At 36.8% G+C, this 26664-nt stretch overlaps 3 protein-coding genes across 5 annotated transcripts in view; 1 reads left to right on the forward strand and 2 right to left on the reverse strand.

Moving 5' to 3' along the window:
* Window positions 1-389: 389 nt before the first annotated feature.
* Window positions 390-11683, reverse strand: nsun6 (NOP2/Sun RNA methyltransferase 6). The gene is made up of 12 exons (XM_079865416.1): window positions 11606-11683; window positions 11222-11301; window positions 10705-10851; window positions 9359-9432; window positions 8782-8888; window positions 7776-7929; window positions 7619-7700; window positions 4183-4302; window positions 3694-3841; window positions 2757-2905; window positions 1288-1413; window positions 390-918 (listed from the first exon to the last, which is right to left on the reverse strand). Exons 2-12 carry the CDS (start codon window positions 11294-11296, stop codon window positions 709-711), a joined length of 1392 nt encoding a protein of 463 aa, XP_079721542.1. The 5' UTR covers window positions 11297-11301; window positions 11606-11683; the 3' UTR covers window positions 390-708.
* A 1046-nt stretch (window positions 11684-12729) lies between these two features.
* On the reverse strand, window positions 12730-26616 carry myl12.1 (myosin, light chain 12-1). 3 transcript variants are annotated; one of them, XM_079865423.1, is made up of 5 exons: window positions 26408-26616; window positions 18145-18241; window positions 17105-17316; window positions 15504-15665; window positions 12730-13259 (listed from the first exon to the last, which is right to left on the reverse strand). In XM_079865423.1, the coding sequence occupies exons 3-5, from the start codon at window positions 17286-17288 to the stop codon at window positions 13087-13089; spliced, it is 519 nt and encodes a 172-aa protein (XP_079721549.1). In that variant the 5' UTR covers window positions 17289-17316; window positions 18145-18241; window positions 26408-26616; the 3' UTR covers window positions 12730-13086. The 3 variants fall into 3 exon arrangements, with proteins under 3 accessions (XP_079721549.1, XP_079721548.1, XP_079721550.1); XM_079865422.1 differs by lacking the exon at window positions 26408-26616 and adding an exon at window positions 18410-18445; XM_079865424.1 differs by lacking the exon at window positions 26408-26616 and having other exon boundaries at window positions 17105-17309.
* myom1b (myomesin 1b) overlaps window positions 24933-26664 on the forward strand; it is a 50884-nt gene continuing 49152 nt past the window's right edge. The window contains exons 1-2 of the mRNA XM_079865414.1: window positions 24933-25186; window positions 26134-26302. Coding sequence (XP_079721540.1) covers window positions 26160-26302 — 143 coding nt within the window. The 5' untranslated portion in view covers window positions 24933-25186; window positions 26134-26159. The remainder of the gene's footprint in view (window positions 25187-26133; window positions 26303-26664) is intronic.

Genomic DNA, 26664 nt, shown 5'->3' on the forward strand with positions numbered 1-26664 from the left:
AACTAATCTATCGGTTTTGTCCAATTTTTCTGAAGAGACTCAATCGCTTTATATGACAAACAGATTAAATTTAGGCTTTTATTCACATATTAACACTGATCAGCAAACATAAACAGAAGCTCAACCGAACCTCATTGGTTCTTGCAGAAGCTCAAACGTGCTGCGTAACACGAGAATGAACCTCATTGGTTTTCGCACGTCAAGCGAACATGCTTGAGCTTCCGTTTACCACAACAGATGTGCAAGTATGTGAATAAAAGCCTGAATTAAATCTTAATTAAATTCATTCAAATTCACTTGTGTTTCGAAGATAAACAAAAGTCTTACGGGTTTGGAATGGCATGAGGGGTGAGTAAATGAAGACAGAATTTTCTTTTTTTAATTTATTTAACTCCTGTTTTGAATTATTTACTTCTATGTGACTTCTAGGTATTATATGACGACACAAAATGGCTAATGGGCCAAGTCCACAAAAATCATTTATGTTTGGAGATGGTCTGTATTTAAACAAATAGTTCAAGTCATTCTTCAGTCTTATAAATTAACTAATTTATTTTAATTTAATACAGTTATTCAGTACAAATATTTACTAATATGTGTACAACATTGCATAAAAAAAGATGAAAACAATCCTTGGAAACAAAACATTAAATAAAGATGATAAATGGTGTGTATGTTAATAATTAAAACCCTGCCAGTTGTTCTGTATTAAGCTTGTGTGAACTTCTTACCATTTTTTATAAACTTGGCAATAAAAAACCCAATAGTATCAGTGTTGGCGTTTTGTGGAAAGCTCTCAGGGGAATGTGCGAAGCGAGCTCCTCTCCATGCTAATTCTGGGCGAAATCTCTGTAGTAGCCGTCGTTGGTCACATGACAGACCTGCTCCTTGCATCCCCTCAGATCCTAAATGAGGCACCTGGAAGAGATGACAAACACAATGATGGCTTTCCATTAAGCTGCTGGTATTGGTAACAGGATTTTATAAAAACTGTCCAACAGCAAAAGAAAAAACTCCATTTCCATGACTTTCCAAAGAGGAAAAAATAAAACGAGGTAGATTATGACAGACTCAAGATTCAAAGATTCAATATTGTTAGCCACTTGAGGTGACTTTCATGTTTGATCTTCTGTGCCTTGTTTAAAGATCCGGTAATGACACTTCATTGTTTCCCTTCGTATTTGTTCTGTTTTAGCCAGACTTAAAAGTATTCACTACTCAATTTGTTTTGACAGTTCTGGGTTATAAAAAAACGTTTGTAGTTTTAGCAATGTATTTCATTCTTACCTGTGGTTCTAGTGTTAAACAGGGGAATGTCTTGAGAACCCAGGCAACCTGCTCTTCATTCTCCGCAAGTGTCACAGTACAGGTGCTATACACCAAAACACCTCCCCGTTTTAACAAACGTACAGCCTGCAACAGACACAGTCTATAAGCTATAAAAGACTTGCACTGTAACATGTAGTACACAGCACCACCTTCTGTTTACTGACTTAAAGAAACACTTTCAATGGGTAGTTAAATAAAATGAGATAGATGGCTCCAAACAGTGTTATCCTTCCCTAAAACTATCACAAATCGGTTTCATTAATTTAAATAAAGCTGAAATAAAATATAAATATTAAATGTAAACCGTAAACAAACTAAAACGATAATTGGAAATGCTGCCTTGGCAACAAGCTGTAATAAAAGGTTGAAGTACTAAAATTAATAAAACTAAAATAAAAATAATTCACAGCTAAATAAAAATATATAAATAAAAACAAAAGCACAAAAAATTACTAAAACGAACATGAAAAATATAATAAATACTATACTAGCCTCTGAATAATAATGATACTGTTCCTAACTTCAGAGACTTTAATTTATGGCGGTGATAAAGACACGGCAACAGCAAGAAGAAGCATAACTAAGTAAGTACATTTTAATATCTGTTTTTTCCTTCACTGTTAATTAGGAACGACCACAATTAACTGATTAACCAACAGTAGGAATTGCTTTTGACTGATTAATACTATCAGTTAAATGGCTAAATAAGTTATTCAAAGAAGCACGCTACACTATCAGTCAAAATAGTTTTTGAGAGGGAAAAAAAACATAAGTCGCATTTTATTGTTACATTCAGAAATAATGTAAAATACCTGTAAATAAATCAAAATGTTTACAAACATTATAAACATATAACCTAGGCTATTTTAGTTCCCCTCACTCCACGAACAAATCCTTTAAATTGAACGGTATTCAGAACAGAACAAGAATGAAAAATATAAGTAGCTAAAACACACTAATAATAGTGCCATTCTTTATAAATAACATATAAACAAAATGAGTTTATTTAAAGCAAAACTGAAACCGGCAATGTGTTTGGTGGGGCGGTGGACGCTGATTGTATGAGCAGTGTATCGAGCAGAGTAACTTGTAATATAATATATACAATAAACTATGTTTGGTTGACTGTATTTTATTTTGATAATGAACAGGCTGCGATGTCATGTTAGCAATGCTAGAACTGATATGTGTGTGTGTGTGCGCATGAGGCGCCTGCGGAAAGAACTTAAAATACTTTGTCATTTTTGGTCATGCAGATAATAGATCAAGACATTCAAAAAACATTGTGTGTCCCAGTTTCCGTGAACTTGCTTGTGGAGCGCGTGACAAAAATAAGCGTACACTACTTGTCACACAGCATTTTAAACTTAATAAAGAATGTTATAAGCAGCATGGTGGAAAGACAACATGTTCTGGATGAGTGTTACCGTAGTGAGGAGTTTTCTCTGTAGAGGCTGGTAGGAGCAGACTTCTTTCAGACTCCAGCTGTAGGTCATGTTGGGCCTTTGACCCAGTCCACTGCAGGGAGCGTCTAATAATATCCGGTCAAAACTCTCCTCAGGATATGGGGGACCATCAACAAATATACACAAAGTTGCAATTAGTAAGTCTACAAAAAGTTAAATTTAAATATGTTCAGCTGAAAATCTGATCTAAACTGAAATGAAAGCTTTTTATAAATAATACACTTGATGGTCAAAAGTTTGGCATGATTAAGATTTTTTCAATGTTTTCGAAAGAAGCCTCTTATGCTTACCAAGGCTGCATTCATTTGATCACAAATATAATAATCAGAAATGTTTACTGATCACTAAATCAGCATATTAGAATGATTTCTGAATGATCATGTGACACTGAATACTGGAGTAATGATGCTTTACATCACTGGAATAAATTACATTTTAAAATATATTTAAATAGAATAAACAGTTATTTTAAATTGTAATAATATTCACAATTTTACTGTTTTTGCTGTATTTTTGGTCAAATAAATGCAGCCTTGGTGAGGATAAAAGACTTCTTTCAAAAACATTGACAAATCTCAATTATTCAAAACTTTTGACTGCAAGTGTATATAATTGTAATTATATATTGTAATTATGAATCACTGTGAAAGATAGATTAAAAACAAAGTGATAATAATAATAGGAAATAAGAGGAACCTGAAATGTTTATAAAGTATTTACACAAATAAAAAGCATGAATAACATGTTATACAGCCCATAATGCAACTGTGTGTCACAATAATATAGTTCTAGTAGTTATATTACGCTATTAGCAGAAAGAAAGAAATTAACTCATTAATGTGTATAATTGAGTGATTATTATGTTTAGTAACACTGGTTTTAGACTATAGAGGCTTACCTGCACTGTATTCCTGAGCAGGGTCGGAGCTCACCGCATGTATGCTGTTACAGCAATATGCTTTAATACAGTCCAACTTCAGCATCTTTGCATTCTGAATGATCTTTTCCATTTTGGATCGGATTTTGTCCAAAGCCACAACAATACCCTGTAGAGACAGCAAATATATATGAGTTTGTGGTAACGATTTACAATAGGATCCTATTTGTTAACATATGTTAATGCATTAGCTAACAATGAACAATATATTTTTTGTAAAGCATTTATTACTCTGTTAACGCTAGTTAGTAAAAATCTAATTCTTCATTTTTTTTGTTCATGTTAGTTCACCGTGCATGAACAAATGCTAACAAATAAAACCTTGGTTTTTATAAATGATTATGCCACTGACTAAGACAATTAAATGCTTTAGTATTGTTCACTGTTAGTTCATGTTAACGAGGACACTTATCACAAACTGTCCTTACAGAATTGCTAAAAAACACTTGCCTGGTTTCCCATAAGAGAAGCAATGTGTGTCGTCTTTCCTCCAGGAGCAGCACACATGTCAAGGATTCGCTCTCCAGGACGAGGTCCTAAAACATGACCCACGACAACTGACGGCAGATTCTGTATGACAAATACAAACACATCAATTCACAAAAGACACTTCAATTTGTATGTATTCATGGCTGGAAGGTGTGATTTAGATTGCGCTGCGCACACACAGAAACATTCAGGAGCACAGAACTTAGCGCTGCCCCGCGACTTTTATTAATAAAAGAGCTTCACTAGTGAACCGCTACATTATATTTCTTCACTATTAGTAGAAAGGTGCTGTAAAGACGCAAGTAATTCACACACGCATCTCTCTCTCTCAATAATTAATAAATGCTATAATTCATTCATTCATTTATACACTACTTTATCTCTTTGTCAGATTTAAAGCAGACAGAATGCTAGATCTAATGAGCTGTAACTGACAAAAATAACCATAGTTTTTACACATATTGTGCTGCAAACATGAATAACAGCTTTAACTGGTCAATAATGGCAAATGACCATGATATAAGCGTATAATCCATGGCTAGCTGTGCATAACATGATCTGAAGGCACTTTGTTTCTATTAAAATCATTTAATGCACAATTATATATATATATATATATATATATATATACAGTGAGGAAAATAAATATTTGAACACCCTGCTATTTTGCAAGTTCTCCCACTTGGAAATCATGGAGGGGTCTGAAATTGTCATCGTAGGTGCATGTCCACTGTGAGAGACATAATCTAAAAAAAAATATCCAGAAATCACAATATATGATTTTTTAACTATTTATTTGTATGATACAGCTGCAAATAAGTATTTGAACACCTGTCTATCAGCTAGAATTCTGACCCTCAAAGACCTGTTAGTCTGCCTTTAAAATGTCCACCTCCACTCCATTTATTATCCTAAATTAGATGCACCTGTTTGAGGTCGTTAGCTGCATAAAGACACCTGTCCACCCCATACAATCAGTAAGAATCCAACTACTAACATGGCCAAGACCAAAGAGCTGTCCAAAGACACTAGAGACAAAATTGTACACCTCCACAAGGCTGGAAAGGGCTCCATGGCTCCAAAAGGTCCACTGTTGGAGCAATCATTAGAAAATGGAAGAAGCTAAACATGACTGTCAATCTCCCTCGGACTGGGGCTCCATGCAAGATCTCACATCGTGGGGTCTCAATGATCCTAAGAAAGGTGAGAAATCAGCCCAGAACTACACGGGAGGAGCTAGTCAATGACCTGAAAAGAGCTGGGACCACCGTTTCCAAGGTTACTGTTGGTAATACACTAAGACGTCATGGTTTGAAATCATGCATGGCACGGAAGGTTCCCCTGCTTAAACCAGCACATGTCAAGGCCCGTCTTAAGTTTGCCAATGACCATTTGGATGATCCAGAGGAGTCATGGGAGAAAGTCATGTGGTCAGATGAGACCAAAATAGAACAAAATAGAAAATAGAACCACTAAACGTGTTTGGAGGAAGAAGAATGATGAGTACCATCCCAAGAACACCATCCCTACTGTGAAGCATGGGGGTGGTAGCATCATGCTTTGGGGGTGTTTTACTGCACATGGGACAGGGCGACTGCACTGTATTAAGGAGAGGATGACCGGGGCCATGTATTGCGAGATTTTGGGGAACAACCTCCTTCCCTCAGTTAGAGCATTGAAGATGGGTCGAGGCTGGGTCTTCCAACATGACAATGACCCGAAGCACACAGCCAGGATAACCAAGGAGTGACTCTGTAAGAAGCATATCAAGGTTTTGGCGTGGCCTAGCCAGTCTCCAGACCTAAACCCAATAGAGAATCTTTGGAGGGAGCTCAAACTCCGTGTTTCTCAGCGACAGCCCAGAAACCTGACTGATCTAGAGAAGATCTGTGTGGAGGAGTGGGCCAAAATCCCTCCTGCAGTGTGTGCAAACCTGGTGAAAAACTACAGGAAATGTTTGACCTCTGTAATTGCAAACAAAGGCTACTGTACCAAATATTAACATTGATTTTCTCCGGTGTTCAAATACTTATTTGCAGCTGTATCATACAAATAAATAGTTAAAAAATCATACATTGTGATTTCTGGATTTTTTTTTTTAATTATGTCTCTCACAGTGGACATGCACCTACGATGACAATTTCAGACCCCTCCATGATTTCTAAGTGGGAGAACTAGCAAAATAGCAGGGTGTTCAAATACTTATTTTCCTCACTGTATATATATATATATATATATATATATATATATATATATATATATATATATATATATATATATATATATATATATATATACACCATTAATATATATTAGATTTATATATATTCACACAATATATATGGACAAAAGTATTGGGACACCTGACCATTACACCAACAGGGACTTTAATGATTAAATGACATTCTAAATACATAGACATAGTGTATGGCAGCTTTATGGAGTTGGCTTCTGTATAACAGCTTCCAATCTTCTAGGAAGGCCATCCACAAGATTTTGGAGTGTTTCTGTGGGAATTTTTGGTAGAGCATTTGTTAGGTCAGGCACTGATGTTGGACAAGAAGATCTGGCTCGCAATCTCCATTCCAGTTCATCCCAAAGGTGTTGGACGGGGTTGAGGTCAGGGCTCTGTGCGGACCAGTCAAGTTCTTCCACACCAAACTCATCCAACCATGGGTTTATAGATCTTGCTTTGTGCACTGGGGCATAGTCATGCTGGAATAGAAAAAGGCCTTTTCCAAACCGTTCCCTCAAAGTTGGAAGCATAGCATTGTCCAAAATGTCTTGGTATGCTGAAGTATGCTAGAACCCTTCACTGGAAGTAAGGCAGTTGCATGCATGCAATTGCTCGGCCATGAAAACCCATTCCATGAAGCTCCCGCCGCACAGTTTTTGTGCTGATTTTAATGCCAGTGGAAGTTTGGAACTTTTCAGCTATGGAATCAGCAGAGCGTTGGTGACTTTTACACACCATGCGCCTTACTGACCCTGCTCTGTGATTTTATGTGGTCTTCCACTTCTTGGCTGAGTTGCTGCTGTTCCTAAATACTTCCACTTTCTAATTATACCACTTACAGCTGACCGTGGAATATCTAGCAGGGATGAAATTTCACGAACTGACTAATTGCAAAGGTGGCATCCTATCACAGTACCACAGTTGAATTCACTGAGCTCTTCAGAACGACCCATTTTTTTCACAAATGTTTGTAAATGCAGACTGCAAGGCCAGGTGCTTGATTTTATACACCTGTGGCAATGGGTCTGATTGAAAACCTGAATTCAATAATTAAGAGTTGTGTCCCAATCTTTTGTCCATATAGTGTATATATTATTTGTTAATAATGGTAATGGATGCAAGGAATGGCAGTTATCTGAGACACAGAAACATGAAGAGTACCTGGAGAAAGACCTCATCTGTAAGAACACCATCAAAGGAAGGACTTTGATAGAGAGGCTCTGTCATTCTAATCGCAACACCCCTGAGTGACAGAAACACACATCCACATGTTAAAGCGAACTGGCTTTCAACAGGGTAAAAAGAGAACTTGACTCACTTGACAGGTCCATCTGAGCAGAATAATTCTGAGCGATCCACCTCAGAAATTCCATTACCCAGAAATACCTTCTTGCCCTTGAACTCTTTGGCTCCACGTGTGCACTTCCCCTCAACATCAGAGAACACAGACACCATGTCACCCACTTTCATGTCTGAGAAACACACAAAGGCAGACAGATGGATGCAACAAGGAAAACACATTTAACATTTTAGTCAATCAAAATGTAGGTGTTCCCAAACTAAAGAATCATATGGCCCTCCAAAAACTGGGAATAAACGGGCGTATCACACTAGATTATTAATTATTTTTAAAAATAAGCTAGTATTGATACTTAGGCCACGTTCACACAGCCGCAGAATGCAGTTGTAAGTCCTGTATTTGAGTCCTTAATACTTACAGTTACTTACAGTTATTTACAGGATGACAACCGCATCCACAACTCACATCCGTAAATTTTCAGGACTCACAACTCCATTCTGGGAAAATTTGGTCTGTGTGAATGGAAACGGACTGGACAACTAGTTGTCATAATCAAAAAATTCAAACAAATAACCAGTGCTATGTTGATAAAGTGTACAAAGCATTAAAAAATGGCCTCAGAATTTTAAGCAAGCATAATTGCTTTCAAGCAACTTGCCAACTAAAATCTATACCAGATCTAAATATTTTTGAACCACTTTAGAGTATTTTGGAGGAGCAAGTCAGAAAAAGTTTTCCTCCACCAGCATCACATAGTGACTTGGCCACTGTTCTGGAAGAGGAATGGCTCAAAATCCCAAGACAAACTGATGCTGTATTGACCGCAAAAGAGGCCATACACCATACTAATAAATTATTGTGGTCTAAAGGGTTTCAGTTTCCAGCCCCTGAATATTACTCACTGTTAGTTCAAGTTAGTTAATGCATTAACTCATGTTAACAAATGCGATCTTTTTTATTGTAGTGTTACCAATAATACTAAGTACATTACAAAGATGCAAAGTGACGTGTATGTGCTGCTCACACTTTGGCGTGCTGATGATGCCAGGCGTGAATACGTGAGCACCTCGAAGAACAGCATTGCCACACTGAGCGCCAACTATAACTTCAGCGGCCAGCAAATCCACATGCCTGCAGAACAAGGTTGACAGAAGCATGCACAGAAATGAAGAGACACTATAGTTAGTTAGGGGCCGTTCACACAGAATGTGTTTTTCCATTCCACCGAACTACTTTTCCATTGTTTTTCTATGTAAACACGTGCTACATGGACATGTTTGACTGTTGCACTGGCATCTCGAGTCTTTTGCAGTGTCTCACGCATGACACAGCATTCTAAAAACAAGGAGCTCAAGTTAAAATAAGTTCAAACGCATCTCTAGACCTTGCTTTTTTCATTCAGTTGAACTGCGTCTCAAGTTTTTAACGTGTTCTGTATGAATAGCCTCTCAAGCTTCTGAGAGAAAAAATGTCATGCCAATGATCATGTTCATGTTCATCATCATCTTAGACCTTAAATACAACTTCTATTTTAAAAACAATAAGAGTAAGACAGACAATACAAGGATTTTCTAATATTCCACTACATTCTCACTGCATACCTCGGGCCGTGGACTGGAAGCAGCAGAACATCTGGAAGCTGTGGGTGAGTGTAAACAGCTGGAGCTCTTTTCTGCTGCAAAGAGACATGACGTTGAGATCATTGTCAAATAAGTTCCTAAAAATCATGTTTAAAGTTAAACGGATTGATTCACAGCACCATACAGTGACCCCAAAAAGTATTCATATGTAACTTTGTTACTTAATGTAGCCTAATTACTTTTAACCAATTTTTTGATATTTAAATATTTGCATCTTCATGGTTCTCTGATGTCAGTTGCTGGTAGACAAATAAAATATTTTATCTTTATTAGCATGTTTTATTTTATTTGGCTGACTAATAAAAAAAAAGGATTAACTTATAGGATAAGGCTCTTTTAGCTGTGATAGTATCTCACAATTCTGACTTTTTGTGAGTTTATTCACAATATATCACAATTCAATGAAAATAAAAGTAAGAATTGCTTTTTTTCATAATTGCGAGTTTATATCTTGCAATCCAGACTGTTTTCCTCAAAGTTGCGAGTTTACATCTCACAAACTTTTGACTTTTTATCCTCCGAATTCTGAGTTTACATCTGACAATTCTTTCTTTTTTCACAACAAAATAACAAAAAAAAGGTAATTGCGACTTTATATCTCACAATTCAGACATTTCTTCTCATAATTGCGAGTTTATACCTAGCAATTCTGACTTTTTTTTCTCAGAATTGATTTAAAAAGATGCAAATACAAGCTTCCATTGTAAGACAACATCTGTATTCAGTGTTGGGGAGTAATTAGTTACATGAAATGGAGTTACATAATTTAATTACAAAATAAATGTAACTGTAATCATTTACTGTTACTGAGAAAAAATGTGTAATTAAATTACAGTTACTTATGAAAATGTTAACAATTACGAAGGGTGTTACATCTGAATATTTTCTGTAAAAAGGATATGTTGAATAATATTAATTTGTTGCTTTGCCTGTTTTTGATGTGCACGATGCCTCCAGCCATTTAAAGGCCATTTAGTAAAGCGATGCTATTCTGATGCTTTTGATTGGTTCTCTTGTTTGAATTTGCAGCACCACATCTGCCAATTACATCAATCCACATTGCCACTGAAAGACCTGTCTGAGAGTTGCCACCATGGCAAGTGATAAAAATGCGTTCCAGCGCTGGAAGTTAGAAAAGTAATGAAAAAGTAATCCAATGTAATCAGTTACATTACTTTAATAAAGTAATTGAAATAGTTACACTACTTATAAGGTTTTAAATAGGGTAGCTTGTAATCTGTAACCTATTACATTTCCAGTACCCTTCCCAACACTGTCTGTGTGTGCACATACGAACACACACAGACCTGTTCTAAATGTTGCTCCAGTCTATGCTGAATCTCCTGTAGTGGATGCAGGTGTGTGCTGGCTCTCAGACAGGTGAACAAGGGTGGATGAGACAGACAGGACAGCAGAGCTTCAAACACCTCATCTTTATCAAGCTCAGACACCACCTAAAAAAAGATATGAGAACAGACATGTCACTGTCTTTTTAAATGGCATATTGTAAACTTTGCCCGTCATAAGGAAGAACATTTTGATAACACTTTATTCTAAGATGACGTACACATATTTACTATAGTAATAATAGTAAATTATGCATAATTGCAAGCAACTGACCATAAACCGAACCATAACCCTACAGTAAGTACATGTATAGTAGTTAATTAATATTACTCAGTACTTGTTTGTGTAATAACACTGTAAGAACGTCATCATAAAATAAAGTGTAACCAACATTTCCATCTCATTTGGGAAAGACAACAACAACAATTTGCTTGACCTTAAAGGTCAATTAACATGAATTTGATTAAAAGTGCCAACCTCTTTCCTTGTATAAACATTGCAAAGATGTTCTCGCACTTCTGACTTCATGGAAAGCTGAGGGAAAACTGACATCGTGTCTCATGTGGGGAAACATAAAAATACATTAGTATTAGTTGTAAAACAACTATAAGTCAATCGGTCCTACAGTCTTCCACATTGCCGTGTAATAAAAAATGACAGTACGCGCGTTCCTGTGTTCAAAAACAACTGCGTAACGTTAGATAGAAATCAACAGGAAGCAAGTAAACAGTAAATAAAGACCACGTGCGAGCTATTTTTCCGGTATTTCAAAGAAACACATGAAAAACACGTTTTGCCTTAGCCAGTTGTGTATATTTCTTTAAAAAAAGGACATAAGTTCATATGCGTTTGAGCTCTTACCGATTAATTTTAACCATAAGTAAGCGGAATTGTTTTCTTCTTCTTCTTATTTGAACGCATTCGTGCATTCACTTACCGCCATCTACTGTTTCCTTTGCAAAACCACTAGGGGTAAAAATATCAACATATCAGGCTTCTCAAATTGATTGGATCGATCGAGTCATGCGAGTTACCATTTATATATGGTAACCTTAACATGCCCGGATACCAGCTCTCTTTCTTGCCTCATTATTCTAAGATTTTGGCAGAATAAAATATATAATAATAAAAATAATATAAAAGTATTGTTGTAAATTGTAATAGGTATGCCCACTTTATTTATAAACATATACGTGTGTGTGGATTTTAAGCACACACTCACACACCTTTGTATTTTAAATATATAAAAAAAATACTAAATAATATATAATATAAAATATACTAGATACACTCAGGCATAGATTTAAAATCCAAATGTCGCTCCAGAATAATGATTGCAGATGAATGCATCTAAACACTGCACCATGCTTGCAAATGTATAATGAAAAACTAAAAATAACATTGCATAAGCCAACTGATTAGCTGTGCTTCTTAAAGTTAGATACACAGTCTTCTACCTTTGTGTTTTGGTCTGATTTTTTTTTTTATACTTTTTGCTTCAAATCAAAGTTTACACTCTCAGATTATGCTAAATGCAACCGCACATGAAAACAGGCTAAACAGTGACATTGTACAGCATTATTTATTCTTCGCAACAAGCCAACAAGCTAAGCTAATTGTCTGAACAAAATTATAAAACTATCATCAGCACTGCAATTATGACTGTATTCATAATTACATCAAAAACATAGTTAACAAAAAATTACACATCAAAATGTTTTAATATGAGAGATTTATTGAAAATACGTATTATCAGATGTAAAAACTCAGTTAGGCAATGAAATCAAACGAGATCAAATGCATCTAAATACATCAACATGTTCACATTTTTCACTGTCTGATTAAACAAAAACAAGACTGTCTTAGAGGTCTGAGATAACTTACCTGTGTGCGACTAGCTAAATGTAACTACAAAGTTACACTGTTAAAAAAAACCTTAGACATGGACAAAATATACGAAAACATGATCCATGAGAGCCCTATACTTACAAAACACTTCCCCAATTAACAGTAAGGTGTGACGAATAAAGTGGAATTTGTTCCAGTTGGCATACACCTAAAAACAAAACACTGCCATGCTAACGTAAGAAAAACAACATTTAAACACCTCAAAACCAAAGTGATTTTGATAGCCCAAACCATGAGGATTTCAGTATTAGAGTGACATGACTTTATCTGTGATACCGTATCATAACCCGTTCAAAAAATGAGGTCTAGTGAGTGGTGGAGAGTGAACACTTAATTTCCAGAGTTAAAGTTGGATTCTCAAGGGGACAGCACGGGATTTCTCTAGCCTAAAAGGGATTTTTAAAACGGATGCAGGGTGTTTTTTGTTTGCTTTTTTAATCGTCCTTGTCTTTGGCTCCATGTTTAAGAATACGGGTGAACTCCACGTAGTTGAAGTTGCTCTTTTTATCGATTGGCGCTTCTCTGAAGAGCTCGTCGACTTCTTCATCTGTGAATCGATCTCCCATAGTGGTCAGAAGTTCTCTCAGATAGTCCTCCGGAATGAAGCCTACGGGGAGAAAAAGAAAGAAAGCAATGATCCTCTTGGTCCAGAGACAATCTGGTGATTTGGAAAGTCTCTAAGTGTGATTTTCTTTCCTCAGTGATTTAATATTTTAGCTATGCCGCTTTGGAGAGAAACTCATGAGTAGAACTCTTCACACTCAAACAGATTTTGAGTAGTATCTGAATTGCATATAAAACTTCCATCAATTTGGAGTACAGTTAACACAAACAAACTAAAGGCCTCGAAATACTCATGACAAAGTTCTTATTCATTCAACGTTTAGGGGTAAAACAAAGTTCGAAATACAGGAGCAGCGATATGCTGTTATCTTATCAAACATCTGACGCCACCCGCCCTGCTGAGAGCGACTGTTAGATGAATAATTAATAAAAGATACACAGAACACAGCAGACATTTTAATAAAGCATTAGAAAAGCATATGATCAGAGCAACGAGTTTATGTTTGCTGGAGCTCTGCGGCACTCCAGTGAAATCACATCACGTTTATTAATATATCACTTTACACACTAGATCAGTGGTTCCCAAACCTGTCCTGGAGTACCCCCAACACTGCACGTTTTCTTTGTCTCCCTAATCAAACACACCTGATTCAACTCATTAGCTCATTAACCCATGTGATTGTTTGATTAGGGAGACAAAGAAAACGTGCAGTGTTGGGGGTACTCCAGGACAGGTTTGGGAACCACTGGACTAGACAGCTTAAAATCAAGCAGTTTTACCATATTAAGCATGATAAACAGCGTCAGTGTCTCGTTTCATCATAAAGCAGCTCTCCAGTGTGTTCATGTTTTCACTCACTGACCTCGACCTACTGCACAGGCCACATGAACCAGAAAAGATAAGGTTTAAAGGGATAGTTCACTTTGAAATGAAATTTTGGTATGTTTTAGCTTACCTCAAGGGCATCCAAGATGTAGGTGTCTTTGTTTCCGCAGTAGTTTCAATTTTGATATTTTTAGGTCAAACCGTTCTTGTCTGTCAGTCGTATAATGCAGGTCTATGGTCACTGTCTCAAAGAGCATGCACAGAGAAGTCCAAATTAAACAATTCCCCATCGTAAGTACACATTGATGGCCTAAGACACGAAACGAGCAGTTTGTGTGAGAAAACGAACAGTATTTATATCGTTTTTACCTCTTGTACACTTTCCGGCGCTTGCGCAGACTAAGCCAGAACGCGCGCACACGTCACACACCAGGAAGTGCGCGCGCCCTCAGATCACTTGGACGTGGTTGTGTTGTAAGAGGTAAAAACTATATAAATACTGTTCGTTTTCTCACACAAACCGCTCGTTTCGTGTCTTAGGCCCTCAATGTGTACTTATGATGGGGAATTGTTTAATTTGGACTTCTCTGTGCATGCTCTTTCAGATAGTGACCATAGACCTGCATGATATGACTGACAGACAAGAACGGTTTGACCTAAAAATATCAAAATTGAAACTACTGCGGAAACAAAGACACCTACATCTTGGATGCCCTTGAGGTAAGCTAAAACATACCAACATTTCATTTCAAAGTGAACTATCCCTTTAAGCCTAGACTCAGACTAAAATACATATTTGCGCTGTTTAAATTGAAAGCAACTTGCACTGTCATATCTTAAAAATACATCAGTGTCATTGTTTTGTCTCAGGATGCACAACAGTAATGTTTTATAAAAACAGCACGTTTATAAAAGCTACTTAAATGTCCCGATTGAACTAAAACCTAATCCTGGCTTAATCTAAGCCCTGTCTGTGAAAGCAGGCTTAAATGTGATGCATATTTGTCTGTCATTCATAAATTAAACAGGTAAGATTTCTACAAATAGCACTTATAAACACTTATCATCAATAATTCCAATTTGTTTCAATCTCATACATTTTAACTAACTGAATATTGCTTGTTCCATAGCTAGTCATAGTTTAACCATGTTCATACTTTAACTCAAATGTGATTTTTATTTAAAATTAGCACTTTATGTGGATTCATGAAATTTAAATGCATTTTGAAAACTATTTTGTGATTTAAACAATCAAATATGCATAAAACTAGTTAAGAATAAACCATTACATTAAGTTCATGTTCAATCCAAATGCATACATCTTTAATAATTTTATTTTTTTTGAGTGCAGGAGCCAGCTGCAATATTCAGCAATTCATTCTAAAGGGACTCAGTGATGCAGAACACAGTTGTAGCAGAAGTTGTGTTGCATGGATGGATTTGATGAGACAATCATTTTACCTGTTCCCTCCTCGTCAAAGCAGGCAAACGCATTGCGAATGACTTCCTCTGGATCTGTGCCGTTAAGCTTCTCTCCAAACATAGTGAGGAACATAGTGAAGTTTATAGGCCCGGGAGCTTCTGTCATCATGGCCTCCAAATAATCATCTGTTGGGTTCTTCCCTGAAAGACAGTGAAAAACAGATTCATTCTATTAGGCTGTGAAACTACTCAGTCTACATAACTACTTTTTTGGCTTTTTAGATACAACATTTATGTGAATTCACGCTTATACACACACACATATAATTATACAAGATTTTGGTCATATTGCCAGGCCCTACGAGCAGTTTGTAATGTTATATTAAGCAGTTTTATTTTATATCTAAAGTGTGGTTTCCATGCCACTGCATTTAGATGCCATTACAGTGAGTTTAATAGTGCTCCGATGATGAGATGGTATAATATGACGGTTTTGGTTATTCACAAAAAAAAATTAAAAAAAAGTTAATACAACAACAGTAATCCAACAAAAACTTATTGTAAACAACAGTTAAAAACCTTCCATATGCTGGCGTCATCCAAAGTTCCACAACTGCAATTACGTCATATAATATATTTAACCATCTATTCATATGCAAAACATTATTTAGCCAGCTGGTCTCACTATATTGACATTAAAAACATTTATTGAATGGCTTACACAATTGGATTTTTAAACCACTTTCTGAATATTTACTTGAATATTCCTATTAATAGATACTGCTATCAGCAGTACTTTAGTAAAACAGTACTTGCTTTATTGTTTTTAATTGTTCAGTAGCCTATAATGTGTTTCTTAATTTTATTACTGACAGTTATTACTAGATAAAAAAAATAAAAAAAACTTTAGCTGCTTGAAGGGTATGTTGTTGCTTAAATGAATTATTTATATAAACAAATTATTAATAGGATATTTTCCACAGTGGTATCAGACTTGGTATCTGGCATTGATTTCAACAAATGAAATTATTGTCGGGTCAGAGGTCACTCTTCCACCCGAACTCTATTCTCTCGTGATCACACGTACGTCCGTTGCCGGAAGCCAGTGATTATGGTTTATACGTTTTAAATATGGATATTTTTCTTTCAAAAACCCATTGCTTCGCTTCAGAATAGATTGGAGTCGTATGAATTACGTTTATGTGGATGGATGTGCTTTTTGAAGCTCCAAAAACTCGGACACTATTCAATGCTATTACAAAGCTGGGAAGAGTCAGGATATTAATTAAACGTAACTCAGATTGTGTTCGGCTGAAAGAATTAAGTCATATACACATAGGATGGCTTGAGGGTGAGTAAATGATGAGATCATTTTCATTTTTGGGTGAACTATTCCTTTGAGATGTTTTGTAATCTGGATCAATCCTTCAACACTCATTAATAAGAGAACTGTGCTATGCACGTATATATCCAACATATTTAATCTTCCAAATGTCATCAGTTCCTCTCACATCTGCATTCTGAAGAATATGATTAAACTGGAAACATTAAAATGGTTAATGAAACAACAGCAAGAATTGTAACCCATCAGGGGACTTTTAAGAGCATAGATAGTGGTCCTCAATGCTATAAAATCTTACCAAGAGAAGCAAGCATGTCATGAAGATCCTCCTTATCGACAAAACCATCCCGGTTCTGGTCGATCATGTTGAATGCTTCCTTAAATTCCTGAATCTGTGACTGATCGAACATAGCGAAGACATTGGAAGTCGCGCGCTGAGGGCGCTTCTTGGTTATCTTTGCCTTGGCACGTTTGCTCGACATTTTGGCTGTATTTGGCTTTACCTACAAGCTTAAAAAAGACAAAAGACATATCACACACATACCCAAACACATCCCCACTAGATTCTTCTGCAAAAAGAATTGTGCATTCAAAAAAGTAAAAGCAAACATGTCTTTTGCTAATGATAGAATAGTAACTCTTCCTTCTAGATGTTATAAACACTAAGATGGTATCTTCTAAAATGCCTACATATTTTTTGGCGTGCTGAGGCAAGTCCACTGCATAACAAAATCTACTTTAGACTTTCCTTATACTGGGACCTAAAAGCTAAACGTTGAGAAAAATGTAAAAACAAAACAGGTAAGTTACAATTACTGCTTAAACAAACTTTATTTCAAAGGACAACGAAAACAACGTCGAAATAAAGAGTGCGGGAGGAGGCCGGGAGTCTTCTGTATCATCATCATCATCATCATCATAGCCTACATTTGTGACCCATTTTATGTATTTATAGCACATTAGTTACCGAATACAGATCCACTATTTACAGTGATGCTCAAAACTAGTTTAGCCTAATTTCGATGACAAGGTCAAAGTAACCATAACATGAGACAGGAAGCAAGTAAATGCACTTTAGCAATAGATTACATATTTCCCGATGTAAAGCCAACATATACTTCTAGTGGATAACATTTTATAGGCAATATGTTTATAGATTTTTAATCCGAACCGTCAGCAAACAGAGCACACGGTGCCTCGTTTAATCTCCCTGCTCGTATAGCTTGTATTGAACGTTATGAAAATACATAGACTTTTAAAATGAAATGTTATAAACAATCTTTACGAACCGTAACTACAGATCAAAGAATTTAAAAGAAAGAAAAATAAGCTTCTCACCGAACACCCGAGATCGACAGCTGCTTAGTTTCAACCACCGCCCAAACTTCCGGATTTCACTGTCGCTTCCGCAAGCCTCGACCAGACCAACACACAACTGAAAGGGTGTCACGGGTGAAAGATAAACACTTACGAAATCTGCAGTAACAAGCACTTAACCGTAATGAACTTAATTTATACAAAAAAAATCTATTCAATTACTAGACTTTTATTATGAGACTAAATTATTTAAACAAGTATCATAAATAACATGCTCTTCCCGTACTTCTTCGATGTTGGTTTCTCCAGACACGCCCACAGACACGTAATCGTTCTTAAACATGTCCATATACGGTCTGAAATCATTTTTTTTCCCTGTTCAGCGTGAGCAGACGTAATATTTACTGCATTGTTTTACTAAATTGTTTTTTGGTGTGATTTTAGAGACAGAAAGACTTGCTTGTTATCACACAGACATGAAAAACTATAGTGATTCACAAAAAATTGAAATAACAATAAAGATATACCCTAAAAAAAATACCCTAAATCAGGGGTTTTCAAACTGGGGCCACACGACAAGTGGAAACGTCTGTGTAAAGGTTTAGAGAAAAGCAGAGTAAACATAATAATAATAAAAAAATCATAAAGAAGATTAAACTAATTAACTAAATAAACAAATGCATTTGATTTAAATGGATAAATAAACTAAATATTAATGTAAAATATAAATATATAAAAATAATAATACATTTAACAGTACAGTACTACAGAGAATAGAAAACAAATGTAATGTAACACATTTATAATATTTTTGTTCCATAGTATTAATGGGTCTTTATCATAGATAGACGTATAAGGTCTTTATAGGCCTACTTCAATTCTACTGTGACCACAAGAGAGCGTACTTGTGTGCTGTAATACAATTAGCGCATGTACTCGCGCAGGAGAAACTTTTGAGAAGCCATTATGACATATTTTTCTGCCAAACTTCATTTTTCCAGTAGTCACACATTAGTTATTACACGCAAGGAGGCATTCAAAATTATGAACTATGAAAAAATATCCATATAAATTAATTTTTGAATAGGCTATAGTACTTCAACACAGGGTTGAACATTATAACAATGAAATACTAGTGCGATTTATTGTATGACATCATGTTGAAAGGCTTGTAGTTTCACTGCATATTTTCTGAAGAAGACGTAGTGCAGCAGCTGTGTTTAAACCCCATGCTACAATCCCAGGGTCAGCCAAACGTGTGTTCTTCCAAACACTATCACAAAGCTTCTTTAATGAGGGACGAAAATACACAAGCATATTCATGACAACAACAGTCTCAGAAACAGGCAGCTGGCCTGAACATGCACACACTTTTTCCAGGACGAGTATTCTCTTTTGGTTTGATTGGCATCAATATAACTGGAACTTCATGCATTCCCGGCTAACAGGAAACTTTCTCAGAACATTCTGGCAAGGTTCTCTCAAAGTTTTGAATGAACATTCTTCCAGTAACATTAATAGAACGTTTGTTCAACGTTATCTGGTCTTTGAACATGTTCTAAAAACGTTAGCTCAAATACGTTCATTCATGGAATGTTTCTCCCCCCACCCCCCCTCCAGAAACATTCGTTCCTGGTTTCCAAACTTATAAAATGGAATGTTCCCTTAACATTTGTATAATCAAGAGAAAGAAAAAGAAAACATTTAAAGTTTTCAGTTTAAAAAGAAAGAAAAAAAAAAGAAAAGAAAAAAACAGGACGTTTTGAACATTCAGAAATAACGATTTCATAACCTTAATGGGAATGTTAGCAAAACGTTCTTAGAATATATTTTTGTTAGCTGGGTTTCTGCTTCAGCTCAGGTGTTTAGGAGAGGTGCAATCTTTTAAGATAAGCTGTAATAAGTTTGTAGTACACTATAAACCACAAACTGACTTAGAGAAATGCTATGTGACACATAAACACTTAGAGAAATGCAGTGTGACACATGCAGCAAGACTTCACAAAGAATGACTGAACACACAGGGCTTCTATGGCCGAATTTGAGCCCGATTTGCACCCCCCAACGATCTGGTGGGTGTGGCCCGATTTGAGGCTTGTCGTAACTGACTTTTTGTCCAAAAAAAACCTGGATTGTGTGGAGTCATTACGATTATTTTTCTGCTCCCAATCGCATCAGAGCCTCCACGATCCCAAATCGTAAATATCAAACACGTTTGATATTTACGACTCTTGATCCGGCTGCCTCTGACGTGATACCTGCGATAGCCAATGAGAGCGAGCAAGGGTCACCTACCGGATGTTGCGTGCTTCTATAACTGAAACTTGGCAGCCACAAACATGCCATGAAAGTGGAGTATTGAGAAAGAAGATCACCCATATTCTTTTTTTCTACTTTCTACTTTGGAGAGCCAGCTGATGACGTCGATTGTCCTACAATTGTTTTTCTTCTCAAGTCAGGTTTGATCTCGCGAGTCTCCGTGATATTTCATCTCACTGTGAAATCATTCCTACAATCAACAAGTGTGTGGGCTCGCGGTCCGACTGAATCATCTAGTGTGTGCGTTGAGAGGATTACAATGCTAAAAATCGGTTGAAACTGTCATTATTTCTGTGGTCTCCCACAGTTTTAAAATCGGTTAAGATTTGAAAATCATCTAGTGTGTCCCAGGCCTTATGAGAACATAAACAAGGTAATAAACTGGTGGAAGCACTAAGTAACAGTCACATAAATCCAGAAGGGAGGTGGCACGGAGGTGGAAGGGGCACGGGAAGCAGGAATGCTGGGGGTCTATATGACAGTGTAAACAGCTCAATAACCCTTTTATTTAAAGGCTTGATTTCTGTCCTGTAGACCGGTCCGTTGCATAACGATTGAGTAAAGCCATATCAATAATGTCAAAAATGTGATGTGTTGTCAAAATGTCCGGGACGGGTGTGTGTATGCTGGTTAATCGAGTGTACTAACCGATACGCTTGTTGTCTGGAGTTTTGATGACCCAAAAAACATAACACCCCCAACCTAAAACATTTTACCGTGCCCCTGCCCGGAGGGCCAGGTCCATGGACAGGAAACAAGAACTGAGACGGATCAAGGAGCCAGGGTGGAACCGGCATGGCAAGTGACCAGGGTGGAGCTGACGGGACTGAAGATTATCTCAGCAGAGCTGAAGACAACCAAGGCGGAGCAGATGAACACCACAGTGGGCCTGGAAGCTTGAGGTGTAGTCGGGGGCTCAGCTTCATTCTGAGCTAGGGTACTCGACATAACCAGCAGTGGGGATAGGACCAGGCAGTCGGGCAGGAACTCTGGAGGAGGAAGAATTCCGGACGGGACCGGAGCATCCAGAACTGGCGTGGAAGGTGAAGAACTCGGGAGGGATCTGGATGCGCGGACCACAGATCTATAAGGCAGAGGTCCGCTCCTGGCTCTGGGATGGACTGAGCAGCGCGCATAGACTTCTTGGATCTGATGGTAGCCGGCTCCTTTTCCGGGATGAACTCTCTGGCTGCCTCAGGCTCGCAGGCCGTGATGGAGTGGCCGCCGTTCCAGAGCATCCAGCTCAAATATCCCAACAAATTCCGGTTCTCGGGGAGGAGGAGGATTTTTCTTTTAAATATACTCAATTTGAGGGTCTGTTATTCTGTCACAGAATGTATATATACTGGAATTTTTTGGACACATGGATCAGCAGTATGTCTGGTGCAAAAAAGAGCAGAAGAACACCATCAACATGGTCAAACATGGAGGTGCTCCAGTCTTGTTAAGGGGGTGCTTGTTGCAGGAAGTGGAAATCTTGACCGTATGAAGGACATCATGAATTATTTGAAGTATCAAGCCATTTTGGCAAAGATGGTGATGCCTTCGGTGCAGAGACTTGATGATCAATGGGCTTTCCTGCAGAACAGCCATCCCAAAGTAAACATCCAAATCTACTTAAGCTTGGTTCAGGGATCAGTCATTGAATGTTCTTGGGTGGTCTGTACAGTCTTCAGATTTAAATCTCATTGAAAATATTTGGTGGAATTTGAAGAAAGCAGTGGTAACGTGAAAACCAAAGATTATCAAGCGAGGAATAGGCCAAGATTGCAGTAGAGTAGTATAAAGTATAAGAGAATTATGAATTATGAAGTATAAGAGATTCTGCACAAAATTTGATTTTGAGGGTTGAATAATTTTGTACATGAATGTTTAGAGCTGATTTTTTTTCTCTAATTTTTCATCAACTTTAAGTTCTCAGAATCACTAAAATGCGTATTAATAGACTTCCTATAATAGTTTACTGATGCCCTTGTTGAACTGTTTTCATAAAATGTTGTTCTCAGCGGCAAACTGTTTTGCCGGTCAAGGGGGTTGATTAACTTTCTAATACTGACTTTGCATGCGTGTACCTACTCAGCCATATTTTGGGGACAAATGTGTTCCCAGAAGTGAGCTACTTGACAAAAAAAATCCACATTTGTAAAAATGGTATACAATAGAGTAAATTAAGTTTTAAAAAATGTTGTTTTAAAAAGAAATGTAAACATGCAGAACGATTTCTCTTAGAGTTAGGATTTGTCGTGCAGGGTTTAGTTATAATATGTATTACCATAGCTATAAAAACAATAGAATTCTATGAACTGTTCCTATTTACTGTAGATAGCTAAGTGTGTGTGTGTGTGTTGTTTCTATGTTTTTTTGTTTTTTTTCTGTAGTCTGGCACCATTTATGCATATCTGTTAGACCTGCATGAGACACTGTCTGGTTGCCTCTGGGCCCCTCCCCCTTTTTCTATTTATTTATATGTATCTCTCTCTCTCTCTCACACACACACACACACACACACACACACACACACACAAACACACACATTGTTTTTGGCATGTGTTGCATGTGACGGAGGATAACAATAGCATGGCTATTGTTAGTGTGAACCACAGCTGAGATGAAGGCCTTTGAAAGGAAGAGAACAATAAGGTCAGAGGCTTAGGAAGGTAATCTAACCATTTCTAAAATTTCATACCGGAAAAAATCTAGTTTGCTTGTTTAATGTGAATACATACAGCAGGCCCAAGAATTATCTAGGATGCTGTCACTCTTGGTTCAATTGCTTGGTATAAAACTGAGTTCAGTTCCTTTCCCCTCCACATTTGCCTGCTGGTCTCTGAGCTCAATCGTAGTTGCTTGACACGCAAAAACAAACCTCATTGGTTCTCACACGTCAAGCAATCGTTTTACAAAATGGTTTTATACAAAATAAAAGTTTTTCAAAACAAACTTCCTTGTGAAACATTAAAGTAGACTTTTTCAAGTAGACTGTCCAAGAGTAATTAGCTTTTGAAGTGGATTTACTTAACGAAAGTTAACGAAAGTTATCATGAGGATTGTAATGTTTAAACCAGATGTCTTAACAAATGTCAGTAGACCGGGAAGATTTTAAAACGAGCGGTTCACTCATGAATACGCAAGATCGCTGTGAAAATAAAACCAGAAGTTAAAAGACAACGAGCGCAGCGCAGAAAAGGGGCGGGGCTACATAAGGTCTATAGTATAACAAGTGATTTATAAGCTATTTTTTGAAGGCGGGTCATTTTTGACCGGGAACACCACAAGTGTGACTATGTGCCATTTTGTACAAAATAAAAGTTTTTCAAAACGAACTTCCTGATGAAACATTAAAGTAGACTAGTGTGATCAACAGTGCAAATTGTTTTCATATTTTAATGAATATTGTGAAAATTATTCATAAATAACGCTTTTTTTACTCAAAAAATGAGATGCCTACTCTCAGATAAACGAGGCCTACGATTAATCAGATGCAAACAGAAATATAAAACCAGTCCTAATTGAAAGAGAACAAGTTGACAAAAAGATTGAATCCAATATTGGGTGATAATATAGTATAATGAGTGATTTATAAGCTATTTTTTGAAGGCGGGTCATTTTTGACCGGGAACATCACAAGTGTAACAAGGTGACAAACCCCCCCCGCCCCCACCCCCCCTAAAAAAGTACGAAAATTGTCAAAAAAAACATTTGAGAATTAGTTATACGATTTGTGAACAAAGTCACTAAGTTTCAGTCCAATGCGATAACATTAACTAGTATTTTTGGGAAAAAGAAAATTTTCTACGGGTCAAATGAGTTTTAAAGACCTACACCAACATTTTGCAGATTAAAGCTCCAACCATCCTCCACCTTTGTACCACTATTCATAACTTCTTACCAAATGGTTCTATGGGCCATAGACTTTCATTCAAAAAGAAGAAAAATTAATTATAGTGTTAAAATGGCTTAAAATTCCATTCCAACATCCTTGTTAGAGATCAGGCAGCTTTTTTGATTTTGTACAACAGTACAATTCTCTGACTGTATCAGTTCTCTGATTTTGAACAAACCAGACTTTATTGAGGTTTTCTGTAGTGTAGCCTTTATTAGTAGTGCTGATCGACTAATTGGTTCACTTGATTCAAATTGTAGGCACTTAATGTAGTGATACATGTTTATGTGTACTAACTATTTCCACACAAGGTGAATAGGCATTTCTGTTTAAGCTTTACAAAGCTTTTGACATGTGGTTTAAAAAACCACAGCTGTAGTTGATCACAGTGTGAATTCTTAATTTTTAACATCTAGCCTATTGTTTTATGTAAATCCTTACAAACTTATTTTTTGTGACATGTTTTGTTTGAACACAATGTTCCAAAAGTCTTGGTTATTTGTTATCTAATGTAAAAACACAATAATTTTTTTAAGTGTTACAGCCTACTGATATGCCAGCCTAATATAAACAAACAATATAACTCGTCAAAAGTCGTCAACGTTACGAGGCATACACGTAAAATGTACCGATACTCCTGTGCACTATGGCTATATTTAACAGCCCCTGTCGCCCTAAAAGGTCGTGAGAGTCGCCTGGACATTCCTGCCATCGCCAATATTATTTTTGTTGTGTGGACAGCAGGTCCCGTTCACAGCGCAGTGCCAGTTTGCGTCTTTGCTTGGATTTGGATCTTGGTTGAGTATTCCTGACGCGCTGCTCTCCGATCCGGCTCTGAGCTGTTTGCAGACCTTTGGCAAGGTGAGATGATCCGCTGCATGAACGCTTGAGGTTTGTCAGGTGAAATAGATTTGTCAGAAGTTTTTGTTCTCGTGAACCTTGCAATTGATAGCCTACTAAATCCGTGCTAGTTTAGGGAAGAGGTTATCTGTCGAAAAAAAAAATTAACAGATTTATTTAAAAGGCTGAACTTTTGTGGGGCATGTTGTCATATGGTGGCAGTGGGAACCTGATGCTTTCTTAATTTGTTTGAAATATTAAGTAATATCTAAAGAAAAGATAAAAACATCTATCTATTTAGAATGAGGTAGCATAGACCGTATATTTAACGATATTTAAACAAAAAAACAAGTATGAAAGAGCTAAATTGCATTTGGCTACTATGCAATATCAATGTGTGACATTAAAATGTCCTGAGAACAGTAACCTTGCAGTCACCATTTCAATATAGGCTAGTTGTACTTACCAGTGTGGTTTTATTGTATTTACTCAGCAGTAGGCTATAGCCTATATAAAAGGTTATATGTATGCATGTCTGTATATATATATATATATATATATATATATATAGAGAGAGAGAGAGAGAGAGAGAGAGAGAGAGAGAGAGAGAGAGAGAGAGAGAGAGAATGTCTTTAAGATGTTTATGATTTAGAATGTATGTAAAACTGACGTCTTAAAGACGTCTATCAGATGTTCGTAAACAGCAGTTGCTTTCTAGATAAAGAGATCTTTAACTTGCAGACGTACGTGAGCTACCAGTGCAAATTGTTAAAACAAGAAGTGCTCCAAAGCAACAACAACAAAAAAGTAATCTACAAATTGACATTAAACTAAATTCAATTAAACTAAAGCGCTGATAAATCTTTACTGTGAAATTATTACTGATAAATCACTGGGTGCAATATTCATATTTGATGTGTTGTTAGAAAGTTTTGAATCTTCTGACTAAAAGAGATTCATATCTGAAGACAGTATCTGAGCTAAAGAGGACACAATGTCGGGATCGATACCATTCTACCAGAAACACCACCGTCATTACGATCGTGGCTACCGTAGCCGGGAGACGGAGTCTGCTATCAGCCAATACCAGCAGAACTCTAGTAGTTATTCTTCCCATAGCAGCAAAAGCACCAAGGGGTAAGAGAGCATGGCAAGATCAACTGTAAATCCCTTTTACCCATAACTTTAACTTTCCCATAACTTTAACTCATTCCAGCAGCCAGCTCATCATTATTCCCTTACTTGTCTTTAAGGTGCGGTCACGTTTACCGTTGATCGGTGAAAATTTGCGGGCGAAATCCAGTCATTTCAATAGAGATCCACGTGTTTAAATTCCCCTCGCAGATCATAAGCTGTTCATGCATCGCAAGATGCCATATTGACTTTTTGCCCATGAAATTTTTCCGCCATTTCGCGAATGTGACCGCAGCTTTATCCTTCACAAAAATACCAACTACTGTTGCCTCACTTGTTTTCTGTAGACTGTGCTAATCAGTATT

Source organism: Squalius cephalus (genome assembly GCF_949319135.1).
Source record: "Squalius cephalus genome assembly, chromosome: 3".
NCBI lineage: Eukaryota > Metazoa > Chordata > Actinopteri > Cypriniformes > Leuciscidae > Squalius > Squalius cephalus.